At 41.3% G+C, this 20,087-nt stretch overlaps 1 protein-coding gene across 4 annotated transcripts in view; it reads right to left on the reverse strand.

The window, feature by feature from the left end:
- LAMA3 (laminin subunit alpha 3) overlaps positions 1-20,087 on the reverse strand; it is a 273,575-nt gene that overhangs the window by 126,047 nt on the left and 127,441 nt on the right. For 2 of the 4 annotated variants that reach the window (XM_050767786.1, XM_050767785.1), the window contains 9 exons: positions 18,737-18,783; positions 17,342-17,441; positions 16,287-16,339; positions 15,954-16,059; positions 15,059-15,158; positions 12,091-12,247; positions 7,523-7,665; positions 4,612-5,016; positions 4,239-4,392 (listed from right to left, as the gene is read on the reverse strand). In XM_050767786.1, coding sequence (XP_050623743.1) covers positions 4,239-4,392; positions 4,612-5,016; positions 7,523-7,665; positions 12,091-12,247; positions 15,059-15,158; positions 15,954-16,059; positions 16,287-16,339; positions 17,342-17,441; positions 18,737-18,783 — 1,265 coding nt within the window. Of the gene's footprint in view, positions 1-4,238; positions 4,393-4,611; positions 5,017-7,522; positions 7,666-9,690; positions 9,824-12,090; positions 12,248-15,058; positions 15,159-15,953; positions 16,060-16,286; positions 16,340-17,341; positions 17,442-18,736; positions 18,784-20,087 lie in introns of all 4 variants that reach the window. The other 2 variants (XM_050767788.1, XM_050767787.1) reach the window with 2 other exon arrangements.

Genomic DNA, 20,087 nt, shown 5'->3' on the forward strand with positions numbered 1-20,087 from the left:
ACCAGCTAGGTGATAGGTATACAATGGGAAGCAAGACAGACATACGCTCAGACAGACTTGAATCAAGTAATTAGATAACTAGAAAATACAGCATAAAACTACATGTGAATAATGTTCTGCAGAGGTGTTAGAAAGGGGCCTGAGCTAGTCGAGGAGATAAGGGAGGGGGAAGGCTTCCTTGAAGAAGCAGCAACTTAGTTGATTGTGGAGGACAAGGAGAAGACAACCAGGCCACAGGGGAGAGAAGAGTGTTTGGGTAGAGGGAACGGCTTGCAGTAGGAGGCTACATACAACGTAGAATGCTGTAGAGTCCCATATAATGCAAGCCCAAGAGACTGAAGGTAGGTCAGAGGAGCAGAGAAACAGAGAGCAGGAGGGGGTATAATAAAACTGGGAAGTAGAAAGGGCAGCTTTATAAGCCATGTTAAAATCTTTGTCTCTATCCTAAGAGCAATAAGTGTTGATCAAATATTCCCATCAGAATGTGAGTGCTGGCTATAGTCTGGAGAACACATCAGGAGGTGCAATGGGCAGAGCAGATGTGGGTCAGCTAATTAGGAGGCTTCTATGGAGATTCTCATAGAAAATGATTGTATTTTGGACAAGGGAGATAGAAGGAGAAAGCCAAGAAAAGTTTGGGATATACACTCACAGATGGATTGGTTTGGGTAGGGGAAAGAATGGGAGAAGTCACGGATGACCCTAAGAATTTTGCCTTATGTAATTAGATGGGTGGTAGTGGCATTAACTTAGGTAGGGAATACTGAAACGGAGTTTGAGATTGCTTTGAAACATCAAAGAGGTAATGTCAGGAAGGAAGGTAGACTTGCTGGTCTGCATATAAAAGCAGAGGTATGACTGGGCATAACAATATGGGAGGTATCTGTGTGGAGATGTGTCTGACACAATTGCCATGAGTGAGGCTTCTCGAGACAGAACATAGAGTAATAAGGCCTAGGACTGAGCCTCGACAAATTCTAACACTTAACAGCTAGACAGAGGAGGATGAGTCTGCAAATGATATTTTGAGGAAGCGGTGAGAGAGGTAGAAAGAGAATCAGGTTGTCGTTATTTTTTAAATTATTAAGATAGCCCTTAAATTATGAAAAACAAGAGAGAGTTTGAGAATTCAGGGAGCATCCACCAGGCATTGAAAGCTGCCGAGAAGTTAAACCGATAAGGACTGAAACATATCCACTGGATTTAGTGACAAAGATCTCATCGGAAACCTGGCAAAATAAATTTAATGGAGTGGGAGGTGGAAGCCAGACTGAAGTGGGTTGAGGTGTGAGTGGGGCATAAAGAATTAGAAACAGAGAGTGTAGACAATACTTTGGAGGAGTTTTGTTGTGAAGGGGAGGCGTATGGTGCAGTGGCTGAGTTGAGGGAGAGAGAGAAGGATTTTAATAAAAATAGGTTAGCATTTTTAAAATACGGGTGACTTCTGGTTCAGATGGCACAGAGAATTCACACTCACTATACTCCTGCTCCAAGAGAGAGTGACTCTGGGTAAAACGTTTTAAAAGAACAACAAAAAGATACATTTGAATCAAAAGTAAATAGGTGATAAAACGTAAGTTAAAGAAAAACCCAAAGTGGCACCAGGACTGTAGTCACAAGCCTGTTTTCCTCTAGATGTGGAAGCAGGTTATTTTGGCCAGCAGTTTAGCTCGTGCAGAGTAAAGAGAATAAAACATGTGCCATAGGAGACAATGGCCAGATCCAGGTACATTTTTTGAAGACGAGGATGTTCAAACTTAAAAAGAAGCTAAAAAATTGCTTCCAATCTGCCTCCTGGGTTGTGGATTTATAAGAAACTGTGTGAAGGTCAAATACTGCATGTTCTCACTTATAAATGGTCGCTAAACAATGGGTACACATGGACATACAGAGTGCAATAACAGACACTGGAGACTACGAAAAGTAGGAGGATGGAAGGGGGGGTAAGTGTTGAAAAACTACCTATTAGGTACAATGTTCACTATTTGGGTGATGGGTACACTAGAAGCCCAGACTTCACCACTATGTTATATACGCATATAAGAAACTTGCACTTGTACCCCTAAATATGTAAAAATAAATAAATTTTTAGAAGAAGCAATGGAATTTGGGAACCAAAAATCAAATATGTGGCCTCATGACCAAGAACTGAGCTATGCCATTCATGGGGTCAGTGTCTGAATCTGTGCTATCTTCAATGTCATAACAATAGAGAAGGCACACTGTAATGCCTGCTCCTGGGCTAAGGATCCAGTGGACAGGTAAGACAGTGCAAAACTAGCAGGCTAAAACAGATACAAAAGAAGGACAGGACAAAAACCTCTCGTTCAAAATAAGCCAATACGCCTGTAAACAAAATTTCAAAACACAGAAATCAAATATTAAGAAGGACAGGTAACAAAATAATCAGAGATGAGTTCACTTCAGATGAGGTGAATTTTATGGAATAGTCTGACAAAGACTAAATATAGCGGCCCACGGTCGGAAATCCCCAAACTCTGAAAAGGAAATAGGTTTCGTAACTGTTTTGGCGGCAAACCTTACCTAACTTAACCAATAATCATTTGTTTGCAAAGTCTGAACTAAACTGATATTAGTTCGTGTCTCCCCAGGTGTGCCTATTCATGCTTTTCACTGGAGAAATATTAACCTGTTTGATTATAGGGTATTATCCCAGACCTCACTGGAGATGTTATCTTTTTTCAAATCTTAAAAATTCTGAATTCTGAAACACACTTGGCTCCAAGGCCTTTAGGATACTAAAAAAGATAAATGAAGGAGTAACTTCCACTTAAAAGTACATGAAGTTCGGAAACAAAAACTGGCAGAAAAGACAAGAAAAAGTAAATATGATAAAGAGCCAATTGGAAAGTTTTAAAAGTATAAATTAAACTGAATCAATAAGCTGGATAATAAAGAGATAGTAAAATAAAATATTTCAATATTGTAAAGGAGCCTTGAGGTCCTGCTGACTAGCTCTGTACTATAGCTCTGGGTTAAATCAGAGATTAGAATCTCCTAGATGAGTCATCATCATCACTTCCTGGTGGTTGCCCCTTCTCAACTGTACCTCCTGTTGTCTAGGGAACACATACACACAAATACACACACATACACGTACATGTATCTGTATATCTACGTGTATGTGCATTTTATGTATATATGTATGTATGTACACCTATATACATGCATGTGTGTATACACACATAGCATGGGTAGGGAAGGATACAGCAAACTTAGTATTAGAATGAAGTGGAGGGAAGATCATTTAGGTTTTTGATGCATATCTATATTGTTTTACTTGTTACAACAAGTATATATTATTTTGTGTCATGAAAATTCAAATAAAATGAAATGAAGACTTTACTCAGGAAATATACTTAAAACCCTTTAACTGCTACCTTCAAAATGTTAGAAATGTAGTTTACAAAAATGTACACGTCTAAATGTTCAGTTACGATTAACTCCACATATATTTTCATCCCACAGATTTAATCCCCCAAATGAATATTTTCCTCAAAAGGACAAAACAGAGAATGTTATAGAAAGCAAACAATAAAAATATAGTGGAGGAAGTTTTTTCCAGTGTCTTCATTTTGAAGTGTTGCGTTGTGTGTTCTTATTGTTATGGTTGATATCCTATAGCTCTAACTCGAATCTTAAATTAGTATGATCTTAAATTTGGTTCTGAAGTTCGAAGAACTCCTGGAAGAAAAGTAATACCAAGACCTGTAGTAACCTGTCCTCCAAGCCGTGAGGTAGGTGCCAGGGGGTGTAGAAGTTCCGGATTCTGAGCTCAAGGAATTCAGCTGTTACAAATTGCTTAGCCTAAGGGGTTGAACAGTCAGTGAGTGTGGTATCCTTTTAGGGTAAGCTCTGTCATTTCTGGAGGCTTACTAGATTGAGTCTCATCTGTCTTTTAAGAGAAATCTTGCCCTGAATCAGGTAGAACAGGATGCCCCCTTCTAAGTCCAGATAACCAAAAAGAAAGGATTTGATGGCTGCCTACATCCCCTGCCATGTCTAGAAAGTGCTCAAAGAACAACCTGAACATGGCTCCATGCAGCGTATCATCCAGCCCCACCCTAAATCAGATAGCTCAGCAAATGTTGATAAACACCTCTGAGAAAATCTTCCAGGTTCCCCTGAATTTGAGAAGCAACTGTGGCCAAGTGTTTTCAGCAGATACAGATGGGGAGGTAGTAATAACTTCGATAACAAATAAAAGGCTGGCCCACCTCTCTCCCACTGAGGTCCACCAAGACAGGGTGTGCAGGTGTGGGCTGCCTCACTGCCACGGGTCTGGGCTCCCCATCAAGCAGGAAGTGTCTGGCCTCACAAGCCAGGGTACAGGGGAATCTGGTCACTGGCAAATGCTGGTAGAGCAAGCAACTTCAACGAAAACAACAACAACAGCAACAACAACAGAATCAATAGTTACAACTGAGAACATCAAACGGAATATCAAAGTACATCCCCAAAGACTCTTAGTCATTCAGTTCACTCATTCATTCATCATCTTTCAACAAACTCTTATTAAGTGTCTGCTACAAGAATTAAGCAATAAATTTTCATCTGCATGGGGAAGAGAAGAAACAAAGGTCCACAAACCTGGGTTCTATTTTAAGCTCTTCCTCCCACCGGATGCATGACTGACCTTGAGGGCACTGACTTGGGCATGTGTCAACATTCCCACATGCTGGAGGGTGGTAGCCACTCCTAAGCCAGCTATGGTGTGCAAAGCGCCTTGTGAATCTTATTTGAAGGACACAAGTAAGACATAGAGGAAGATCACAACTAATCATCCAGAGCATCGTGCTGTCGTTGTGATCCTGAGACACCTCATGAAAGCTTGCATTAAAGGCTCCTAATTTAGAGGACCCCAATGATGTGGCTGCACCTTCTGCCCCATACTGACTTTTCTTGGGGAGGTCCTGCGTAGGCACACGGTTCTGTGACTGGCAGCTGCAGTACAGAGGCTTCATAGTAGTCCCTGGGGAGCAGCACCAGGTAATCCTAGTAAATAAAGACCAAAAGGAGAATCACTCATTTTGATGGTAGCCCTACTTTGGATATAAAATAATCAAACATACTAGTTAAATCAATAACAACCAGGTGAAGTCGCTAATTAAACTCTCCATATCAACTACTTTGTTCTTCATCCTGACTCACCAAAACACAAAGAACCACTCATCAAAGATTCTTTACATATCAGAGAGAAACTTGTCTGTGTGAACATTTTTTTTTTTTTTTTTGAGACGGAGTCTCGCTCTGTCACCCAGGCTGGAGTGCAGTGGCCGGATCTCAGCTCACTGCAAGCTCCGCCTCCCGGGTTCACGCCATTCTCCTGCCTCAGCCTCCCGAGTAGCTGGGACTACAGGCGCCTGCCACCTCGCCCGGCTAAGTTTTTGTATTTTTAGTAGAGACGGGGTTTCACTGTGTTACCCAGGATGGTCTCGATCTCCTGACCTCGTGATCCGCCCGTCTCGGCCTCCCAAAGTGCTGGGATTACAGGCTTGAGCCACCGCGCCCGGCCTTGTGTGAACATTTTTATTCTTCAAGTTTCAAGAGAGATTTTACTGTCTCTCCTGGGTTGTTTATAAATTCACAAATTAACAAAGACAATAAATTGTCAATTGATGAAATGTTCTGTGGAAATGCTGGTTGCCTTCACCAGTACAGAACACTGAATGTGGATCACTTTCTACTCCCACACCCGAGTAACGCTCATCTGGCACGGTATAAAAAGCAATGCCTTGTGATCTTGGTGATTCACAGAATGGAACTGGCCTACTGCCTGTCCCAAGAAACAGAGGAAGAACATGTTCCACTGAGTGTGCCAAACAAAGCCCACAGCGTAAATTCAGCTAAGCAGCTCTTCAGGAAAGAGCAGAGCTGCAGGCTTCTGGAAGGTGAATGATTGACAGCCCCCAGCTGTCCTGACAGCAGCGCATATCTGCAGAGGGAAGAAGGGAGAGCGAAGAGTTCATACACAGACCATAAAGCTTTTTCTTTCCTCAGAGAGAAATGTATAGGAGGGGAAAAGTAGGAGATTGTGGCTCAGGGGACTCAGTAAGTTTCAATTTTTAAAGGGTTACTGTTCTACTAGTAAGTTTGCTGAGTTTGGGACCACATCTCCTCTCTCCTCATGACTTTATAGTCTCACAAATACTAGAATAGTAAGAGTTCATAGTAGGCACCCAATAAGATATTTTTAGAGACAATAGGATTATAATATGGAGGCATACATATGAATTACTACACAATTGCACAGACTAAATGTCATTAGGCATCTTCCATGCCTAAATAGTAACTTTTATAATGAACTTCTACTTTCCGTGAGTCCAACATTGTACCCATTACTGGCATCAATGGGATTTTCCTCTGCCTCATTTCCACCATTTGTGAAACATTCTTGAACTTTTTTTAAAAAGCAATAAAGCTTCCTACTAAGAAGGTGCAAGAAGAGCACAGACCTTCTGATGTTCCTTTGCTGTCTTGAATGGATGGCACAAACCCTCATGTTATCCTTGTAAGATCCCAGATTTGAAAGGACCTATTAAGATAAGTATTTTCCCTGTTGTACGGAAGAAGCAACTGGCAGGACTGGAAGAGGCGGGATTGGAATTAAGGGACTTGCCTAAGATTTGCTAACATGGCCAGTAAATGGGGTTGTGCCAGAAGGAAAAGCTTTATGTTTTCCACTCTGAGAGCATGAATCCAAGCTTTTCCCAAGAACTCTATTTTGAAAAGACCTTGCCATGAAGCAAAGCAGGCAGCCTTAAAGCACATAGCAAAGAGGGCTGTCTCAGAGAACAGATTTCATCCCTCCAACTCCCCATGGCTTCTCTGGCTATGCTATTAGGTGTTTGAAGACAAAGCCTTTCCTGAATAAAGAGTTCTCCGTTGTAGGCAATCTGTTTGGTGAGAATAAACCTACATTAGGTTCAACACAGAAAAAAGCAGAAAGAGTGTCATGGAGAAGCAGTGGCTCTTGTAGCCTCTCGCTTCTCTTTCCACCCCCAAGAACTTTACTGAAATTTGTATCTTCTTGTCTTCTAGGTTCTTCTTCCTTGGTTCTGCACAATCTCCAGACAGTGTAGATAATAACCAGGCGAAGCTGCTAGTTCTTATGATGTGAGGCAATGGGTGCTAAAGTCTATACTTCTGACTCATGCTGGAAAATCCCATACCAGCTTTGGAAAGGTGAAGCCACATACTCATGAAGGTTTTGCATTTGTTCTGATAACTTAGGAGTCTTTAGGAGACCTTTTTTATTTTTTATTTTTTTGTCCAAGAGAAGCTAGCTGAAAGGATACAAAAGATACTTCAAGTTGATTCCTATGTCATTTGAGGGCGAATGTCACCACATATTCCTTAGTTTGGGGCTGAATAGTTCCTGTGTCTAAAACCACCAACGATTGTGATATTTTATGGTTGCTGTGGATTGTAGTCTTGGATGGAACCATTTCTGAGGTAGGAAGAATCCCGCAAGAGCTCTCCCTTCAGAACTAAGTCTTACCAGAAGGACTCCTTCTGCCTTAATACAAGCAACCCATATTCCTGGTGTGATTGAAAATGGATCTGCAAAACCATTTCCAGGGACGGTGACAAAGGCTGGCTCCTTACTCGGCAGGAAGATGATCTCTTTGCTTTGAGCAGCACCTATCAGAAATACAAAGAACTGCTTAAGGCATTTTTCTATCAGTCAGTGTTATGATTTTAGATATTCAGTTTTGAACATTCAGCTTACATCTCAAAAAGTTTAAGATGATATGTACTGATCAGATTTACTGATCTTATCCTTAAAAACTGTAATATGCAAATACATATGTATAAAATAGGCTAGAAAGATACTGATAAGACATCAGCAATGGTTATCTATACTGGGTAATTGTTTAACTTATTAAATAAGTATATTAATATTTGTAAACTGTTTAGGAAAGTTCCTTGCATATAGTAAATGTTCAATATATTATATTAGCTGTTAATTATTTTTTCCTTTCTTGTTTATATGTTATTTTTTTTAAAAGCCAGGGTCTCACTATGTTGCCCAGGCTGGAGTGCAGTGGTTATTCACAGGTGCAATCACAGCTCATGACAGCCTCAAACTCCTGAGCTCTAGCAATCCTCCCACTTCAGCCTCCCAAGTAGCGGGGACTACAGCATATGTGATTTTTAAGTTTTAATTTTTATTAATGAACATGCGTAAGAAAAAGTTTTACTCTTCTGTTTGTTTGTTTTCAGGATAAAATATGTTTTCTTCTGCATTAAACAAAGAGAGGACCTTCTGTAAGAGGTTCAGAAAGAAATAAACTATTGCATCTGAGTTCAACTGAGACTTTTTCTTCCAAAGAATTATCTTCTCCAAATCTTTAGGTTCACTCTTGTTCTACAAACATTGATGGGGGCCTACTATGTGCCAGGTTTGGAACTAAGTTCTGGTGACAAGGCAGTAAACACAGTAAGCATGGCCTTTGCTCCCTGCTGTTGAGGACTGGAGAGGAGTAAGGATTAGAAGACAGGAGAATGTGGTACAGTCTGGACAGTGGTATTTGGGAGGAGGCACAAGTTACCATGGGACATAACATAACTGGGGCTCCCAACTCAGACTTAGGGGGAAAGTGTCCCAGAGGACAAGGAAACGAAGCAAAATGTATTCCAACTATTTGAGTTAACAGAGAACAAACTGCTGCCGTTTTTGTCATGCAGGAGGCAGAGGGATCTGTTAAGAGTTTGGAATCTGAAGACTTTGTCTACAAACATCCAGCTGTGGCTGCCAATTTACTAAACCTCTCAGCTCTGTTTTCTCTTCAACTCTCTTCAGTTTGCAAAGTTCTTATGATGTGAGGCAATGGGTGCTAAAGTATTCTATAAATGATTAAGTAAGCCTGCTAGTCTTTCAATGAGTTAATCAACCTCCAGCCACGCAAGTTGGACTGACACAACTCAGAAATGACATCATTTCTTCCCCCATTCCGAGTGAACCATGGATGCTTAACAAAGATAGCGTATATTTTGATGCTAAATTAGATTTCCACTGGTGCCATTTTGTGTGCCTCGTAAAATTCCAAATGCTTCTTGGAATCTGTTTCCAGGACAGGTAGAAGCCCTAAAACCTTGAAGAACAGACCTCCAGGCCTTCTCTCTGCCTGTGGCCAGGCTGTGCGCTCTTCTCTTGTCCCTCTGCCCTCAGGAATTCCTCACCCCTGGGTCAGGTTTGCAGCTCCCTCCTGGAGCTCTTTTGGGCTTCATGCTTTACAGCATTCATAGGAAAAACTCCCATCCTCACCCATTTCTCCTCTATTTGGTTGAGTTGAAACAATGGAAGAATTTGGGGCAGTGGGCCAAAATCTCTCAAGTAACACCAAAAAAGTGACACCCACTTCACCATGAATGAGTTATAAATGAGCTCTGTCCAGTGAAGACATCATAACCCATGGGGTTCAGCCAAGGTACCCAGGTTGTTATATCAATTTTTAAAATGACAGTTAATGATAAATTTAGTAGCAAAACTTAAGTGATTGTTTAGAGAAGGAAAGGTAACAAATGACAGGGCTCCTAGAGAACTGTCTAACCAGACTGTGAGCCAGGCTTGACACTTTCTAAGGGTGATCAACTCTGCGAAAATCAGAGAAAGTGTTTCACTATTTATTTCTTAATTGAAAAGAGGCTTGAAATTTTACCTACTTGCCTTACCCCAGGATGGATAAATAGTTATATGGCCAGATACTGCTTCAGTTCCCGGGTTAATGTATCTCAGAATAACGTGAAACAAGGAGCCACTTGACTTCCCCACATTCAATGTTATTCTTACATCATTCTGAAATATACCGAAAGGCCATAAAGCATAGAAAAAAATTGGTTAAAAGACATGCTAGCCAAACAGTGACTTTATTCTATTCAAGTGTCACTACTGGACTTGTAATGTACACACATGCGCACACACACACACACTCACACTCAGTCAGCAAGCACGGAGTAACTTGTGAAAGATGGAAACAGGCAAACCTAACGATGAATTAAAATCACTTACAACCAAAATTACAGTGAAAACGCACTTCCTCAGCAACTGAGATCCTCTTTTGACCTTTTCGTAATCAGGCAGACAGAGCGGAGTATTAGATGGACTAGTTTAAGAAAGCCACAGTGACGGAGCAACCACCACTGGCTAGGAAAAATAAAAAGGCAGAAGAGAAGGAAAGGAGAGGGTATTATTTCACACCACCAGAGAGACTGCTTCAGAGTCCGCTTCACATACATAAAGTCTAAATGGTCATAGAAACCAACGGTGGCCAAGGAAAGGTTAAAGACTTTCCTTGACTCTACAAGGTGGTAACATCTGGATGTAACTAAAATATACCTATTAAATTGTATAATGTTTTATCTCAATTCCTTATGCAAGAGAAATGATGGCTTTTGAACCAAGAGGAGGGGTCCTGTTGGTCCCCAGGGCCTGGGCTCACACAGTATTCTGTGAATATTGTGGAGCCTGGACTGCTGAAGGAAAGAGTAGACTATTTTAATTCTGAACCACTGACTACACGTCCAGATCGTCCAGATTCGGCTGTAGCCCAAGGAAACTTCATGAAACTTGGAAATGCCCAAATTAGTGGTTCTTCTGGCATTTCCCCCTACTTCTTTGGTTAAAAGGAAGGGGATATATGTTAAGTGAGATATTGGTGACAATCAAGTCTGACTTTGTGTAGAACCACTTGCTCTGGAAGCAGGAGCCACAGGTGACCCACACTGAGGAACTCCTGCTGACCCTCACAATTTGTCTGAATTCATCTTGAAGTGTTAGTTTCAGATGGAAAATAAATATGCAAAAATGTATTAGGAGCAGAGGAAAGTAAGTGGTGATTCTGGGGGCACCACCAACGTCCTCTGACCAAAATAACTTTCTCAGAAAATGTGTCATTAGAGATGAATTCCTTTTTGTCCACCAGCTATTCTTTGAAACTGTAAGCACCTGTGAGAAGGCATACACTTTGATTGGGTTGTCAGTCATTTACATCCTATTATGACTCAATGGAATTTACTGCTTGTTTTCTGAATAATGAAGTAATGTTAGGAAACTGAAGAAATTAAATAGCTGTATTTGGGGAGTGGCGGGAAAGAGTGAAGTATCTTAAGATCCTAGGTACTATTTCAGAAAGGCAGCTTGGATGGGGACTATGGCCAGGCAAAAAGCAGTGTTAGAATCAATGAGGGGGAGAGGTCCGAGAGAACTGTGGCCCTGTCCCAGCTTCTCTACAGGCTGACGGAGGTAGCAACAGCACGTAGCAGTCTTGAATGCACTAACAAAAAATACTGTGTTACCATGATCGTTAATTTACCTCTCATATTCTGAATTTCTCCACTGAGAAACAGCTTGAAGAAACCAACCTCAAAGAAAAATTCTGAGGACAAAGCTACTCAATGGCTATATAGAATGTTTTAGTTATAAGTAGCAAGACATATAAGTTGTAAAGGTAAACAAAGAATGTATAACTTCCCCTACTCATTCTAATATAAAGCAAAGATAGATGGATACAGTAGAGAAGAATGAAGGAAAGAGAAATATGGAAAAGAAAAATGAAATAGCACTTAACTAATACTCATTATTTATCTTAGTTTCCATGTACATAGCAATTCAAAGTTTAAAAAAAGCATCAGCCAAAAATTAGGAACACTAGCTTTACTGGAATTACTTAAGCCAACTCATTTTTGTTTTCCACAAATGGCTTTAAAGAAAACTGTCCCTCACATTCTACTACAGCCTAACGTCACTTAGGAAACTTCCCTCTTCTTATAAAAAAGTCTCCAGAGATAAACACTATTTTTCTTTAATCTCTTCATTTTCTGATTTGGTAATCAAATTAAAGTAACAATGAACTATGAAATCCACACAAAGGCTTACCAGTTAATATACAGCCCTACCCCAAGCCCCAGGTTTAACCTAAACCCCAATGCCAACCCATAATATGGAGAAAAAGAATCGTGGAATGAGTTCTGGGGACAGGTCAACTTTCAGGGGGCTCACTGAGACTGGTGTGGGGAAGTATCTGAGCTACTCAGCCATGAAGCTGCTTTCTCCAGGTTGCATACCTGTACTGAGGTCATTTGGGCATATCCTCTCCAGCTAAACCCAGGAAATGCCAGCGGATCAAATCCAAACCGAAGGTCTCTCCCATTAGGTGTGCTGCCGTCTTCAATCTCGTACTTCATATGATGCAAATCTGGGAAATAGTAGTTGTTTTCAGGCCTTTGGTAAATAAAAAGTAAACACATACGGGAGGTTAGGCCCATAGATCATCTGAATATCCTTTAATCACGATAGCTACTATGAAGGAACTCCACCACATTGACAGAGTACATTAAATAAAGGACAAATGAGAAGGATCTCCTGCTCTTTCTCTAAATTATTGCTTTCATTCACATTAACATTCACACAAAACACACTCAACACCTACTAATTCCAAGCATTAAGATGAGAAAATCATTTAGCACAAGCCATAGTGGTAGCATCCTTTAGTATGTTCTAAATAATTGCCAAAAATTTAGCAAAGGCAAATTAGTTTATTTACTGTGTATTTATTTAATCATTCATTTATACACTCATCACATAAATATTAATATCTATGTGCCAGGCACTCTTGCTAAGGACCATAGGTATAATGATGAACATGACATAAAATATTTCATATGCTAAATTTACAAGTTAGATATATTTTCTCGATATGTAATTTTTAATCATTAGAACGACTCTTCTATGCCTTGTTTTCTCTTAAACTATATGCCTATTAAAGAATTCTTTTCAAGAGCTCAGCTGTGGTAGGCACAGAGAAGTATCCAAAATATTCCAACATTGTGTGGCATTTAACAAACTACTTAAAGTTCTCAAAAAAAGAAAAACAGACACTTTGCTAATCCAGTCACAAGCTAAGAGCAGTTAGTGGGTTTAATGCCATAAAGATGAATTTGTTAAAAGAAATAGAAGGCCATGCTCCTATACTGCAAATAGAATTAGGAGTGCTTACAACTTTTCTGGAAACAATTTACAAAAATCCTTAAAAATGTTCACACACATTGACCCAGTAATTCTACTTCCAGGAATCTGTTCTAAAGAAAGATTTTGTAGATAGTCAAAGAATTAACACAAAAGAATGTTTGAAACAGTGAAGACTTGGAAACAACATAAGTGTACAATTATGAAATAAATTACAAAAAATTATATAACCATTTAAAATCTGATGGCTAATTATAATAATAGGAAATATTTATGATATGATGTGAAGAAATCAACACTAGGGTGGAGCAAGATGAAACACAGATGGAAAATGTTTACTTTTTTGAGACGGAGTCTCACTCTGTCGCCCGGGCTGGAGTGCAGGGGCACTATCTCGGCTCACAGCAACCTCTGCCTCCCAGGTTCAAGCAATTCTCCTGCCTCAGCCTCCGGAGTAGCTGGGATTACAGGTGTGTGCCACCACGCCTGCCTAATTTTTTGTATTTTTAGTAGAGAAAGTGTTTCACCATGTTGGCCAGGCTGGTCTTGAACTCCTGACCTCAGGTGATCTGCCCGCCTCGGCCTCCGAAAGTACTAGGATTACAGGCGTGAGCCAGGAAAACATTTTATGCAGGCATTTACAAAGCTCCCCTGGCCCGTGGTGAGGCTCACTGGTCTTCAGGAAAACAAACCTACAGATGTGCCTTCTTCACAGATCTTTTACTCCAAGCCCCCACAGTGACAGCCAATTAGAAAGACTGAGGGAAAGTGCAGCTGGGTTACTGCAACCTCAAACTCCTGGGCTCAAGCTATCCTCCTGCCTCAGCCTCCTGAGCAGCTAGGACTACAGGCATGCACCACAGTGCCTGCCTAATTGTTTTTTTGTTTGTTTGTTTGTTTGTTTTGTAGAGATGGGGTCTCACTATGTTGCTTAGGCTGGTCTTAAACTCCTGGCCTCCAGCAATTGTCCCAATTGGGACATCACTCCCGGCCTGCTCTGACTTTTAGAATTCAAATGTTGGAAACATTGAGGGAAAGGAGAGAATCACCTTGCTAAATACAATTTACCTTCACAACATAAAAGATCTCTTTATAAATCTGTTACTATTGCAAGTAGTGAAGGTACTTGAGATTCAGAAGTTATTTTTCTTCCCTTCACAGAGGAAAAATCACTGACGAAACATCAAGGCTTGAAAATATTTATAAATGGTGAAATACAATGGCCTAAGAGATGAAACAATACCATAGTTCCTACAGTTCCCCAGTCTCAATCTGCACCTCATTCCCTTGCTCCTACAGTTCATTGTCACCTGCTTCTGCACGAGACAAAGCACTTCTTCCCCACTTCCAAAGTTTTCTTACCCCTACCCTCACCGCAACCTGGGGAATAACTTTGGCCTCTCTACTTCCTCACTCCTGGTCCCAAGAGGGAAACAGGAACAGAACCTTATTAGCCCAGGCACCTGGGTATGTGGTGACACTCCCTCTTATGCCCTCTCTTATTGGCCCAAGCCCCTGGGTATGTGGCACCGCCCCTTCTTATTCCCTTTCTTATTGGCCCAGGCACCTGGGTGTGTGGCACCGCCCCCTCTTATTCCCTTTCTTATTGGCCCAAGCACCTGGGTATGTGGCACCGCCCCCTCTTATTCCCTTTCTTATTGGCCCAGGCATCTGGGTGTGTGGCATCGCCCCCTCTTATTCCCTCTCTCCCTGGAGTGGGCCTATCTGTGGGCTCCTCCTGCTCCAACTTGTACATGGAGGTTGGGCCCTGAGAACCCACCTCATGCTTCCAGCTGTCGTCTTGCCCATCTGGTTTTTGTACCTGTGGGAACTTTCAAGCGAATGTGCTTCATGGTCTACACAGTAGAACAGGCTTTATGGGCAAGGAAATCTCCCGTTTTAAACAACTCACACACAAATGTCCAGATTTCAATTGACATAGGACAGCTTCCCCTGTCCTTGATCCTTAGGGCTGCTTCTCTCTTCACCAGAGCTGTAGCACAGGCAGGAATGTCTAAGACCGTCTTCCACACCCTGAACATGGGAAGAAGCCTCCCGAGGACTCACCGCTGGCACGCCTTTCCCACGACATGCTCTCGGCACTGGCACACTCCGGAGGGCCCGCTGCACACAGAGGACAACGCCCCACCAACGTCACACTGGCACCCTGAAAGCCAGGAAACAGCAGCAGTTACCCCTTAAGCCATCTCCACACTGAGTGCCTCCACTGCTCTACGAGAAAGGAAAACTGACCATGCCAGTGACACAGTGTCTGCTTTCTTTCCTCTGCCACACCTATCTGGCCGGTGTTTGAAATCTCAGAAACTCCCAAACTAAAATGGTGTGTCTGCACTTGGAAATCAGATTCAACCACAAAAACAACAAAAACAAAATTAAAATGGTGTGTCTTTCCAAAGGTCTGCTTCTAAGTTGGAGGCAGCTACTATAGGCCAGCTCAAATGCTGTTGTCCAATGCAAAGACGACAGCAGCCCATGAGTAAACATGCTTCAGAAACCGTGCTGTTCTAAAGAACATGTGATAACCAGGGGCCGAGCGAGAGATTCAGGAGTAGCCTTGTGGGGCAACTGTCCTGCAATTTCCTTATTTAACACAACACTGTCTCCGAAAATCTGATGCTAGCATTTTTGATAATATAAAATATATCTTTAAAATTACTAAATATTGATGTTATTTATAAAACTAACAGATGCCCTCCCATCCCAGTTATGTTTCTTATAATTAAACCCACAGTGTGGTGGTAGAAGAGAAGTAGAAACAGCTTCACTTGCAATTTACTAGTTTCAATGTAATCAATGTTTGACCAAATTCCCTGGACAGAATGCTTCAGGGCCATTCCGTCAGAAAGTCTGCATGAAGATGACAAACTCAGAAGAAATGTTTTTTGGACCATCTTTGTCCATTAACATTGTGCTTTGCTCAGGGCCCACTGGACTTATTTACCTTGACACCCAAAGTAATTGCTCTTTTCCAAAGCAAAATATCCATCTTCACAGGTGTCGCAGGAATCACCACCCACGTGGGACTTGCAGTGACAGTCACCGTCTCCCTGCAGAACAATGAACCAGATGACAACATTTTATACAACTACAGAATTCACTAATCTTCAAGATTGAAAACTGGCTCGTTGTATAATAGGAAGCAGTGTAGCCAGGATCTGGAAAGGATTACCATGCACTGTAGAATGACAGAGGTACTAACACACACCCCCAGAAACCCCACAAGCAGTTGCTGTAACATTCTGCTGTTGTCACATGAAAACTTGGCCCACTTTACCTGCCTACACTCTCCAGTTCCACTCACTGTTCCCGCCTTATGGCACTGGCATTCTGTGGAGATAAGAGAGCATCCTTAAACCAAGGGAGACACAAAAGACAGTTCCTGGCTCTGGGAACATCACACAGCTGCAACACAACGTGTGCAGTCGGCCTTGCCAGTGCAGTTCAATGGAATGAGAGTTTGCATCACTGAGGTCTAAAATTGGACTGCTTTCTGAAGTTGGCAGAACAGACCAATCCATACCATCCATCTACAAAAAGTAACGGCTAGTTTATGGCTACTCCATGACAAAAGCTGCAACATCATGGGATTTTTGAATGATTCCAATGCCAAGGTCATTACTGATATGCATGCATGGAAGTACACTCTATTCAAGGTTATTCAGTATCCTTAACTCGGTGTTTTTAAGTCCTTATACTGGCTTCGATATAAGCATAAAATTAAAGTTAAACCAGAAAAAGTAGATTATAAAAACAAGGACATAAAAACCATATATCAGGCCGGGCGCGGTGGCTCACGCCTGTAAAAGCACTTTGGGAGGCCGAGGCGGGCGGATCACAAGGTCAGGAGATCGAGACCATGGTGAAACCCCATCTCTACTAAAAATACAAAAAATTAGCCGGGCGCGGTTGTGGGCGCCTGTAGTCCCAGCTACTCGGGAGGCTGAGGCAGGAGAATGGCGCGAATAGGCGGAGCTTGCAGTGAGCCGAGATCGCGCCACTGCACTCCAGCCTGGGCGACAGAGCGAGACTTCCGTCTCAAAAAAAAAAAAAAAAAAAAAAAAAAAAAAAAAAAAAAATACACCATATATCAAGTAGCTGCCTTCTCAAACAACAAAATACATACAGAAACAGGCTAGAAATCCCTTGCTGAGATTTTGAAAATCACAGACATTCTGCCAAAAGTGGGGGGAGAACATCAGAACATTAGATAGAATCTTGTCACATTGAAATGATTCAACAAATAGCTCTTGTGGGTGGGTTTAGTCACTGGGGCAGAGAAAATTAAGAGAACATTACAATATAGTAAATTATGATATATAAGAAACCTACCTGAACATCCATTGGGGTTTTCTTTGTCCAGATTCCAATACAACGGTTTGCAGATGCTGCAAGTAGGGCCTTCAACGTGAAGCTTGCATGGGCAAGACCCCTTTCAATGAAAATCAAACAAGCATTTGACATCTTGGAATTAAGACATGTTTTCAAACATGTGTGTGAGCAAAGACTTGTCACAGAAATATATTTTGGTCACAAAAAGTAATTAAGTGTCTCCAGGGGAAAAAAATACTGGGTTGATTTCAACAGTCTGCGAATTGCTTTTGTTTATTTTTATTCATTTATTTGTTATACATGTAATCTGCATTTGTGGTTAAAAAGAAATTGGAAAATACGGAGAAAGAAAATTTCAAAATCACTCTTATTTATAGCATTGTCAGTGTCTGTTGATACTGTTACAGCAGAGACTATCAATTTAAATAGAAAAAATGTCTGAATATTTAACATGTTGAAAATCAGTACAGAATTGTTTATCTGAGAGTGCTTTGGTAATATGCAAGATTCACGGCCTTGCATCAATGTCATCAAGGCTTACGGGAAGGATGGCAGAACCTCATTCACTCCATCTATTCTGTGCCTGGAAGTTGGCATCTCTAGGCTCTGAGGCCAAGAAGACAGACAATTTCTAAATTATCTTAGAAAATTGCTCAGAATAGGCCGGGCGCGGTAGCTCATGTCTGTAATCCCAGCACTTTGGGAAGCCGAGGCAGGTGGATCACCTGAGGTCAGGAGTTCGAGACCAGCCTGGCCAACATGGTGAAACCCTATCTCCACTAAAAATACAAAAATTATCTGGGTGTGGTGGGGCGTGCCTGTAATCCCAGCTACTCAGGAGGCTGATGCACAAGAATCACGTGAACCCAGAAGGCAGAGGTTGCAATGAGCTGAGATCGCGGCACTGCACTCCAGCCTGGGCGACAAGAGCAAAAAAAAAAAAAAGAAAAAAAAGAAAAAGAAAAAGAAAAAAAATTGTTCAGAATACCATGGTATTGTGCTTGGAATAATATAAAATAAATTGTAATTATTTTGTACACAGCCAACTTTACTTAATGTGCCCTTGGCCATTGATTTTCTCAATGTTATTAATTATGCTTGTCAGACTTACGTGCAGGGCTCCACAGAGGCAACACCCTCTGAGTAAACTACAAACCTGCAGTAAGAGTTAAACTCTAGGACTCCAGAATAACAAGTTTAAATCTTATTCTTTAGTTTTTGAAAAAAAAAAATCACAAAATCACATATGCTGTTTGAAAAAACAACAATGACCTCTTTAAGCAATTTAGCCTTGGGTCTTATTTTAATTTCTGGAAGTGCCCACACTGTTAGTCCTTAATATGTATCAGAATAATGGAGATAGTTAGAATTGCAACCCTTTTATAGTCTACTTACCAAATTGGAGTCAATGGTACCAGCTGGGTCACAAGCACTGCTGGAACCTGAATATGATTCAGAAATTTTTAAATTATCTGGTAGTTTGTTTTTCTCTTTGTTTTGATGTTTCAAGTCTTAAAAAGTTTTGTTTTCAAAAATAGTGTATCTACATTTATCTTTTCAATAGATGTGTGGCAAAGTCTGCATGCAATTCATAGTCAGGCATCTTGAATGACATTTATGGTCCTTAATTCCCAAATGACCTCTTTGGCCACTGAACAAATCTCTATCCTGTATACTCATGACAGTTCACTTCTAATTGCTCATGAAGAAAGAGATTAGGGAAAGATTCTAAAATTTTGAGCATCATTAGTATTGTCCAGAAGAGGGCAATATTGTACCAAGAGATTTTTAATTGCCCATTTAAAAGAAGTTCAAGAATTTCTAAGTACATCTTTAATTATCACACCTCCTTGTTCCCACCTGTACTAAAGTTATTTATAAAATCAATTGGTTTGTTTTCCTGACTTAGTATAACACTACAAACCAAATATAATCTCTCTTCAATACATTGGGATCTTGCAATGTTTCAGTATTACAATTACACAGTGTTTGAACTGGGTAAGTCTGTTCTGAGTCTGGTTTTTCAAATCATTTAAATAAATCCATAATAGCATCTTGTTTCCTTGCAAATTGTTCCTTAACCCTATTGGTTTTGTTTGTTTCTGTCTGCCTCAGCTTCCCCTTGATGATTCTAATTCTCTCTCTCACTCTTTCTTGAGACAGGGTCTTGCTCAGTCTCCCAGGTTGAAGTGCAGTGGCACGATCATAGCTCACTGCAGCCTCCAATGCCTGGGCTCGAGTGATCCGCTCACCTCATCCTCCGGAGGAGCTGGAACGACAGGCATGCACCACCATGCCTGATTATTTTTAAAAATATTTTCTAGAGGCTGGGAGTGGTGGCTTACACCTGTAATCCCAGCACTTTGGGAGGCCAACGTGGGCAAATCACGAGGTCAGGAGATCAAGATCATCCTGGCTAACATAGTGAAACCCCATCTCTACTAAAAATACAAAAAGTTAGCTGGGCATGGTGGCGTGCGCCTGTAATCCCAGCTACTCAGGAGGCTGAGGCAGGAGAATCGCTTAAACCCATGAGGCAGAGCTTGCAGTGAGCTGGGATCGTGCCACTGCACTCCAGCCTGGGGGACAGAGCAAGACTCTGTCTCAAAAAAATAAAAAATAAATAAAAATTCTAGAGACAGGATCTCATTATGTTGCCCAGGCTGGTTTCCAACTCCTGGCCTCAAGCAATCCTCCCGCCTAGGCCTCCCAAAGTGCTGGGATTACAGGCATGAGTCGCCCTGCC

The sequence above is a fragment of the Macaca thibetana genome, chromosome 18 (assembly GCF_024542745.1).
Source record: "Macaca thibetana thibetana isolate TM-01 chromosome 18, ASM2454274v1, whole genome shotgun sequence".
NCBI lineage: Eukaryota > Metazoa > Chordata > Mammalia > Primates > Cercopithecidae > Macaca > Macaca thibetana.